General features: G+C 43.1%; 2 protein-coding genes across 2 annotated transcripts; both read right to left on the reverse strand.

Annotated features, from left to right (window-relative positions):
- Positions 1–288: 288 nt before the first annotated feature.
- On the reverse strand, positions 289–2045 carry LOC133745005 (uncharacterized). Its single transcript, XM_062173014.1, has 2 exons — positions 1956–2045; positions 289–1011 (listed from the first exon to the last, which is right to left on the reverse strand). The coding sequence occupies exons 1-2, from the start codon at positions 2043–2045 to the stop codon at positions 490–492; spliced, it is 612 nt and encodes a 203-aa protein (XP_062028998.1). The 3' UTR covers positions 289–489.
- LOC133742687 (uncharacterized) lies at positions 1663–4216 on the reverse strand. Its single transcript, XM_062170362.1, has 3 exons — positions 4053–4216; positions 2902–3063; positions 1663–2119 (listed from the first exon to the last, which is right to left on the reverse strand). The coding sequence occupies exons 1-3, from the start codon at positions 4199–4201 to the stop codon at positions 2053–2055; spliced, it is 378 nt and encodes a 125-aa protein (XP_062026346.1). The 5' UTR covers positions 4202–4216; the 3' UTR covers positions 1663–2052.
- Positions 4217–9807: the final 5591 nt, after the last annotated feature.

Raw genomic sequence — 9807 nt, forward strand, 5'->3', positions numbered from 1 at the left:
GTCCCCCCCCCCCATTGTATGTTTTGAATAATAAAGGCGTGAGGATGAGTCTCCCACTGAGTTCCAAACCTCAAAAAAAAAAAAAAAAAGGTTCTTGACAAAATTTTTGTATGTATAAAATTAGCCCAACCCTCCTGGCTACGTCCCTGATTGCACCAAATTGCAATCTGATCAGTTCCCAAGAACCAAAAGTCTATTTTTCATGGAGATTAAGCATGTTCTAGACTTCTAGCTCATTTTTTCATTGCATTTTAATTTTTTAAGAAGTCAATTTACTTAACAAATCAATACCTGAACTCGAAAATAACATTCATAAGATCATAAATTCAAATTACAAGTATGAAAATCTAACACATTATGTCTGCATAGACCTCCGATTTAGATTTGTTCAGAACTTCAGATAGAATACTCAAAGTAAAGATTAACCACCATAACATTCTAGCCATCCCAAGTTTTACCACCATAACATAGTAGACATCCCAAGTTTAGTCAATTACCATTCTCCAGATACTTCTGCTTCTCCTCCTCGGTCATGAAAGCCGTGACCGGAAAAGTCCTTCCGAGCCCCATCGGAGTCTTGAAAGTGATCTTCTTGGTTGCTGGCTCTTCCATGATCATCTCACTAATAGGCACCCAAAGAAACACCTGCTTGCTCTTGATCCCGGTCATCTTCTTCATCCTGCCCTTCTCCACATACGCAGTCACCTCAGTCGCGTAGCTCACACGCGTGTTCGACCCAACAAAGAAGTGCTCGTATGGCGCCTTCTGCTTCATCCACACAAACCCAGTTTCCTTCACCCTTCCACACTCCACCAGATCTTGCAGGGGAAGAACACCTTTGGGAAATCCCAGCTCTTCCAAGAGATCTATGGACTGTTGGTAGCACTCTTGAGCTCCATGCACAATCTCAGCACCTGCACGCTTGTCTTCCACAAGAGCCATTTCTGTGGTGAGGTCTAATTTCAGATTCAGAGGATGGAGGAGAGCTGCGACTAATATAATGCTAAGAGCCTAGAGGCCAAGGCATTCAATGAAGGGTCTTAACTCTTAAGGTGGTTGGTTGGGGGTTGACACTGATGGGTTTCTCTTACAAGGGTAGTTCACCAAATGGGCATGAAATCATGGCAAATATTATTGTCGTTGGTGTATGTTCATCTGTTTTGTGTCCTTGCAATTTCACATGGAGTGGCGTGTGGGATTAAGACGCTTCCAGATTAAGCTAAGAAATCAAACACCAAAGTACCAAACCAGCCCCCGAGGACCATTTACTTCAAAATCAATGGGTTCTTAATGATACCAAGCCACTCTCAGCTAGTTTGGTCAAGAGCCAGAAATTAGAGTAATCTAGCTCAAAAATAAACTCTTGTAAAAAACACAGGTGTAATTCTTAAATTTACAGAAAATTGATAATTTCTCGGCCGACCGGAGTCAGATGTTCCAGATAACCTACTCGTCAAGGCCAAAAGAAGGTAGGGAAATTGGTGCACAGATTTCAAAATCTGACTATTCCATTGCACACCGAAAGAATAGTCTGATTCGATTTGATATCAGACTATTTCAAAAATCAGACGATTTGATTTTCCTCCAAGGAGAGTTCCAACAAGTTTGTTCGAGCAGTTGAGATCATGCTATTCTATTAACAGAAAAGAAGTTGGATAACCAGAGCAAACACGTCACATGGTGCATCACGTAACTCGATATTTTATTGCCAATAGCAATCACCTAACTACATGCAGCTAGAATTGGGGAGAAAGTTTATTGCAGAACCAAGCAGATCTTGAAAACGAAAAATCTTGTGCACTGGAATATGCCTATGGCATACAAATTGTGGCAAAACCATGGATATCACTCTTCCAAAGATAATCTTGACTAGAGAAGGGTACCTCAGATTAGGAAAATATAGCTCCCGCGGTAGTTACTAGTTACAATCAGTATATCTAAAAACCCAAAACTACTAGGAAAAGCATGATAAGCAATTTATGAACATAAAATCCAAAGATTTTGGGAACTAAAACTCCTGCGAACCACTCACTCAGGGTGCCCATGTCCATACTAGTGCTTGTCCTCCTTGGGAACATCCTTTGGCGGAACCTTTGTTTCCAGTTCCTTTGGGACTGCCCTGAGAGAGATAATTTATGGAGTCATATAATGCGTCTCTTTGGATGCAAGAGACCTCTAAATAAAGAAGACAAAAGGCAAAGCAAATATCAAATCACAATTCCTCTAGTCTTTAAGTATACTCAAGTGACAGACGTTGAGAACCCAGGTTTGACAGACAAGTCTTTTGAACTGACATAATCATTTGACAGCAAATTAATCTTGCCATATTGTAGCCAAATAAAAAAAACAAAACTCTTGGCAAATTTTTCATGGACACAAAGATGGAGTTACTGAAAATTGGTCTAATCTGCTCGCACCTTAGTTCTAATTGTATACAATCACTAATGCATCAATTGAACCAAAGAAATGAGACTACCCTAATGCCAAAGAGGAAGAGCAAAACATATGAAATAGGAATGAAAATCATCATCAAGATGCCATGGTGACCTAGGACCTGGAAAATTAACCACTTCAAAATCCATTCAACTTAATCTCTAACAAGAAAAACCATTTTCAAAAGTTCACTTTGCTAACTTACTACCCCAACTTTTCAAACAACAGGAGATAATGAATTAGAACTATGCTTTGATGATATCAGAAGCTTCATCCAATCAGAATATAAAAATATCTGGTATCCAGGTCTAGCAATGCCCAGAAAATCACAGACATAATCAATTTTAAAAATGTCAATAGCACATAAAGCTGAACCATATGGATTGAATTAAAATTGAATCTATTTTGCAAATATATCAACAAATTTGTTAGAGAAAATAATTCATAAAACAAAAATTGAAGGCATACTTGGATTCTTCTTCAAGCCACTTGCGGATATGTTTGACGTTCCGCCTGAAGATGGTAGCTGACTGTTTCACATCACTCCTCAATAAAAGAACTACAGCACTTACACCAGCCACTGTCAGTATGAAGTTTGTCAAAGCCATATTTCTTGTGCTTCTCCCAAACCTAGCTAAAAAGACAAATTTTGCTTCACTGAATTAAATCTGGTGACATTATGAAAATAAAATACACCCTCATGAACAATTCTAGACTGATTAGTGAGAAGATTCATTACTGCATATAAATAACTAAATACTGTAATGAAGCTAATCGAAGAGGACCTATCAAGCAATAACGATACAGAACAAAACAACTCAACTCAACAACCACGCAGAAGAGTTCATGCAACTTGAAGAAATTAATCAAAACCCAGCTCAACGCATAGTGAGAGCTAATGTCTCTTTCCAACTAACATATAGAAATCCAGAAAGAAAAGGGGTGTAAAACGATGAATTGCAACCAAGAGCCGCTACTCTACCAAGCACCCAGCAGCCTTGGTCTATTCTATGACACTGTTAATTGCCCCTCAGGCTCGGCACACACCTATTCAAAGATAAAAGACCGTGCCTAAAGATCGCCTTAACGGATTCCCTTTATATTCAATGCGAAGAACTGACATCAAAACTCTACTGCCATGAATATAGTCATGGAAATCTACGAAGAAAGAGCTCATGCTGATACATAGTTAAGAGAACATATAACTCAAAATGGTGCGCACAAAAACTATTCAAATACACCTTTGCAATGATATAAAACCAAAACTACCAAGACACTGTAAGCAACTAACTGCACTATAAGTTTGCACACTCCAAGATTCTTCCTCATCTTTTCAAGAAAATGATAAAAATAAGCCATACTTGTTGCACAGATTGATTGATTTAATTGCAAAACAAAAACGAGAACCATGATTTACCTAAACCTGAACAAAATTAGCAGAACCATGATTTACCCAGTTATACATATCAATCACTACTTCAGTCTAAAGATTGAAGACGTAGACGGCGAAAACAAAAAACAAAAACAAATCTAATCTGAAGCAATTCGCATCATTCAAATGATAACACTACGAACCCAGTTCATATCATGTTGAAAAATATAGGAAATGAAGAAATTACCTGATGAGAAATTTTGACTGAGAATCGGTGAACCGGGAGTTGTTGAGTAGCTGAGAGAGGTGGGTGGCGGTAAAGAGTGGTGGTGGCTTTCGGAGCAAGAAAATCAGGCGAAATGCGTTTTCGGATCCAGTGAGGTTGGGCTGGGCCATCACATATGGATCTGCGTCTGTCTTTTGATATATGGATCAAAGCCCACTCTTGTTATCCCCGAGGGCTTTATCCTCTCATTTTTATATATATATTTTTTTGAATAGCTCATTTTTATAATAAATCATCATTTCATTGTGATGAAGTCTTGTCTATTCATTTTATCAGATTTCTTGATACTCAATTTTGCTTTAAACTAAGGAACTTGCTTGAATTGAGGATCATTGCTTGATTCTTGATTCTTGAATCCATCCAATCAAATATTTCGATCATCAATAGTTGAATTCAACACTTTTGAAGACCAAAAATAAACTTAACCAAATTTTTGCTCGTGTTTAGTTTGAATAAACGATGAAAGTTAACTATAATTTATTCTCATGAATAGATGACGGAGATAAGGAGGAATCTATAGTTAAAAGGAAAATCAGACATGTAAGATCCACCCAAGAAGAAATGGAAGGAAGATGATGATTCGGAATTGATGGCCATATATATCCAATTCCCACCATAATGGACGCACCAAACTTGTGTGCTTTCTTGTCCCACAAGATATCCTAGAAAATTTCTCCTCTCATCCCATACTTTCGCTACTATGATGATTGATCAGAAGAATGATATCTCCAAGTCAAATCGGTGACATGTATATGTACATGTATTTCTGAGTTCAGAGCAACCCTTGGTCAAATTGGTGACATATGGTAGATGTTATACAAAATGTACACCTTGCTAGTTGACTCGAAAAACTCAAATACAAGTATAACAGAAGATATGTCATTAGTATTTGTCAATAAATTAATAGTGCAGACAAATACATTTCGTTAAATGAAAAAGACAGTCATATTATTGATATTGTTTTTCGCCGTTAAATGTTCACTAAACATGTTCCTCGAGAGGATATCTCATTGGCTAATTACGAAGTCTCTCTCCTAATCTCTTCCCAATGAAAAACCCTACAAGAGTAGCAAGCACAAAAGGGAAGTCACTGTAGTCACATAGTTAAGAACCAACTGCTTAGTTCCATTGACAATGAGCATTGTCATAGCCCAAGTCCTTTCGTTCCTAGGTCATCGTCTCAAAATCTCATCATTGCGAGCTTATCCACCAAGTTATTTGATGATTCAGTGTGGGAGCAAATGGGTCATAATGATCACTATCATCATGGAATCTGGACCCTCCGGTCCTTTGAAGAGGACACAAGCCAAGCAAAAGTAAGCGCAGCATCAACTCGCCACGTGGCAGATATCCAATTCTCAATTCTGTCTACCTTAATCCCCAAGATTAATCTTATTATTAATCCCCTAACCGGCCTACCTTGTCTCTTTAGGACTCGGCTTCTCTGCTAGAGTTCACTTTGCTATAATCTGCTTGGATAACACTCTCAGCTCGCCACGTCAGCTCACTTCAATCCAAGGGTCATTAAACTGACAACACAGAAAGCCCATAGCCTTCACTAACTATCTGAAATAGTACAAGATCTCAATCCCTCGACTCATCTCATCTCCCTCTCTCTCTTCCCCTCACTCATCTTATTCGTTGTCTCGCCCTAACCTCTCGGCGCCTCCGATGACGTATCTGGCTGCTCCGGTGATCCGTCCCCCGCCGCAGATGTATCCCGGCCAGGGACCACCGCCGATGGTGCGTGGCCCGCCGCTGCAGTTTCCTCCTCCCGATGCCAAGCCCGGCGGCCCACCTCAGCAGTTTCCCAGTCCTCCGATGCAGTATGGGCAAAGACCACTGGGGCCTCCACCGCCCGGGCCTCCGGGGCAGATGATGAGGGGTCCACCACCTCGCCAAGGAATGCCGCCTCCTCCCGGTGTGTTTGGAGGACCTCCACGGGGAATGCCGCCGCCGCCTCAGAACCCCAACCAGCAGCAGCAACAGTGAATTCGGTACTTGTTGTTTAGTTTAATTCGGGTTGAGATGTGTTTTGTGGATGATGATGATGATGAGCTATAGAACTTACTTTTGTGTGCACCTACTTTCTGTTAGTACTTAAATGAGATGATATCTGTTGATCATTCGGTGAATTTGGAGTATGTTAAGTTGTAGCTATGCAATGTAGATTGACCGGAGCTTCATTAATCATTTGGTGAATTTGGAGTTTAAAAAAAAAAAAAAAAAGCTATGAAGCTAATGGTATCTTGCATTTATTTATTCGTGTTTGATTCATTTTGGTTTTGGTTTGGATTTTCTATGGAAGTTTGGATTTTTGTGGAAATGGAATGAGGAATTGAAAAGTGGGAAGGTTTTGGTTGTGGGTTTTTATTGTCGTGGTGTGGTGTGGGGATTAGCAGGGTGATTATTAAAACTTGTTTTTGGGCATGAATTTTTGTTCTTGATTGATGTATGGTGAGCTGAAAGGTTTATATATTTAGTTTTTGTTTGAAAAAATTAGATCTTTGAGGCCTGGAAGTGAGTACATGTTTTTCTTCATTGGTACATGTTAGCCAAATAGCCACCCTCAAGTATAAGGGGTACAAGTAATAGTATAGGGATTTAAGAAAGGTTGTCGAACCCACGAGGATTGGATTCCTTTCACTAGCTAGGGTGTGAACCTAAGGGGAGCTAGAATATACAAATGTACAATCACAAACCTAAATTTACAAGGAAATCTAGGCTTATGGTGAGTATGTGCATTGTGGTGATAGTGAAATTGTTTTTGGTTTTTGAAGATAGTTTTGAATTGAAAACAATTAGCTCAAATGTAAACTAAATTACTCTAAACTAAAATAGTGATATAATGGATGAAGTTAGGGGTTGGATTGTCTACCACTAACCTCCCTTGCAAATATTGAAGTTCAAATACAAGTGATGCTATTCTAATTTCCCAATTACCCTCTTTGCATCCGGATAAGACTACAAAGGCTTAAACTCCTTTAATGTACGTTATTAATTCCAACTGGATAAGTGTTGGTGTCGAAAAATTCCGTAGAGGAGTTTGACTCACCAATGAATGCGGACTGGAGCGGGAGCTGACCGGGAACGATCGAGAAGCTTACCTCGAGCGTTGACCTGGAGTTTGACCGTCAGCTCGAGGAGAATGGGGGTACCTACAGAAAACTCTCCGATGCCTAAGTCAGTATGTTTCTTAGTAGTGGAGTAGAGTGAATTGGAATTCAATGCATTACCTTGACGTCGAGCAGCCTATTTATAGGTGTACCTCGGCGTGGGCTGCAAGTAAACTTGCACAGCAAGCCGTAGTGACTTGAGCGGCACGCCACCATTAAGGCCGTATTTACTCCTGCAATAACCGTCACTTATTGGCGGCCATGATTGTCATACTGAATGTCGCATTTATCGTCGCATTTACAGCTACATTAACCGTTGCATTTACTGTTGTCATTACTTCTCTTTAATTGCCTTGATTGCCGGGTCAAATTTATTGACCACCCCCACAATTCCCCCAAATTTTCTCCTTGGGAATTCATCCCAAGAGAAAATTTCCAAAGCTCAAATTTCTCTATGGGCTCTACATCTTTATACTTCTCTTTGGGCACCCCTCTTTGAATTTCATCTAGGCCTTCCTCGTGTTGAAAATGTAGATGCCCGTATAAGAAGATCCTCGTTCCTTGTTTAGAGTCGGCATCTCATCTCGTCGACGACGCCGATGCCGACGTGCCCAAATCAGGACTCAAATCTGCCTTTGTCTTGCAGCCATTCTAGTATCGGGTCTTCGCGTCGCGGACTCGTCTGCTTGTGGCGTCTACGGTGCCTCGCCCACAACGCCGAAGCCTAGTTTCTAGTCTCACCTGCGCTCGGTGCCCCCGCTGAGCTACCTTGTTCCTAAGTCGTGCCCCCAGCGCAGCTCAAACTAGACTCCGAGCCTGAGGTACCCTACTGCGAAACTCTTCCTCTTTTCCTTTCTTAGTCACCTAACATTCTGCGACGTCGGCCTCGACGTCATGACGTCTCCTTCACAATGACCATGACGTCGACATCGGCGTAGGCGTCGATGACGTCTTCTTTAATGTCTGCGGCGTCAACCTCGACGGTGGTGATTTTTCCTCAATAATCTCGACACCAACCTCGACGTCAGTGACATCCTTCTCAATAACTACTATGCCAGCCTCGACGTCGATGATGTCGCTCTCAATAACCTCGGCGCTAACCTCCACGTCAGTATCAACCTTGACGTCGGCGTCAACCTCGACGTCGGTGACGTTTTTCTCAATAATCTCAGTGTCAACCTCGACGTCGACGCCAACCTCGACGTCGATGACTTCTTTCGCAATAACCTCGGTGCTAACCTCGGCCTCGGTATCAACCTCGACGTCAGCGCCAACCTCGATGTCGATGACTTCTTTCGCAATAACCTCGGTGCTAACCTCGACGTCGGTGACGTCTTTTTCAATATCCTTGGCTTCGACCTCGACGTCGGCGCTAACCTCGACGTCGACCCCAACCTCGACGTCGGCGACGTGTTTCGCAATAACCTTAGTGTCGACCTCGATGTTGGCGTCTCGTCGTCGACCCTTGGCGTCAACCTTGACATCGGCGTAGGTGTCTATTTTAATGAAGGCAAGGGCGTCTCGATGTCGGCGTAGGTGTCCACTTCGACAAGGGTGCTTCGACGTCGGTGTCCATTTCGACGAGGGCACCTCGACGTCGGCTTCGACAAGGGTGCCTCGACGTCGTCGTCCATTTCGACGAGGGCACCTCGATGTCGGCGTTTCGTCGTCGGCGTCCCTCTCAACAAGGGCGCCTCGACGTCGACGTCCATTTCGACATCGGCGTCTATTTCGACGAGGGTGCCACGACGTCAGCGTCCATTTCAACGAGGGTGCCTCGACGTCAGCGTCCATTTCGACGAGGGTGCCTCGACGTCGGCGTCTATTTCGACGAGGGTATCTTGAAATCGACTCTATTTCGACGAGGGTGTCTCGAAATCGAAGTCTATTTCGATGAGGGTGTCTCGAAATCGAAGTCTATTTCGACGAGGGTGTCTCGAAATCGAAGTCTATTTCGCCGAGGGTGCCTCGAAATCGAAGTCTATTTCGACGAGGGTGCCACGTCGTCGGCGTAGGCATCCATTTCGACAAGGGTGCCTTGACGAGGGTGCCACGTCGTCGGCAATAGGATTTCGACGAGGGTGCCACGTCGTCGGCGTAGGCATCCATTTTGACAAAGGTGCCACGTCATCGGCAATCAGATTTCGACGAGGGTACCTCGACGAGGGTGCCACGTCTCTAAATCGAAGTCTATTTCGCCGAGGGTGCCTCGAAATCGAAGTCTATTTCGACGAGGGTGCCTCGACGAGGGTGCCACGTCGTCGACGTAGGCATCCATTTCGACAAGGGTGCCTTGACGAGGGTGCCACGTCGTCGGCAATAGGATTTCCGAAATCGAAGTCTATTTCGACGAGGGTGCCACGTCGTCGAAGTCTATTTCGACGAGGGTGCCACGTCGTCGGAGTCGGCATCCATTTCGACAAGGGTGCCACGTCGTCGGCAATCAGATTTCGACGAGGGTGCCTTGACGAGGGTGCCACGTCATCGGCGTAGGCATCCATTTCGACAAGGGTGCCTCGACGAGGGTGCCACGTCGTCGGCTCTCCTATGTGCCCCCTTGTATTCCATTCCCTTAGTTGCCCCCTTGTTTTTCTTGTCTG

The sequence above is a fragment of the Rosa rugosa genome, chromosome 4 (assembly GCF_958449725.1).
Source record: "Rosa rugosa chromosome 4, drRosRugo1.1, whole genome shotgun sequence".
In the NCBI taxonomy this organism is placed as follows: Eukaryota; Viridiplantae; Streptophyta; class Magnoliopsida; order Rosales; family Rosaceae; genus Rosa; species Rosa rugosa.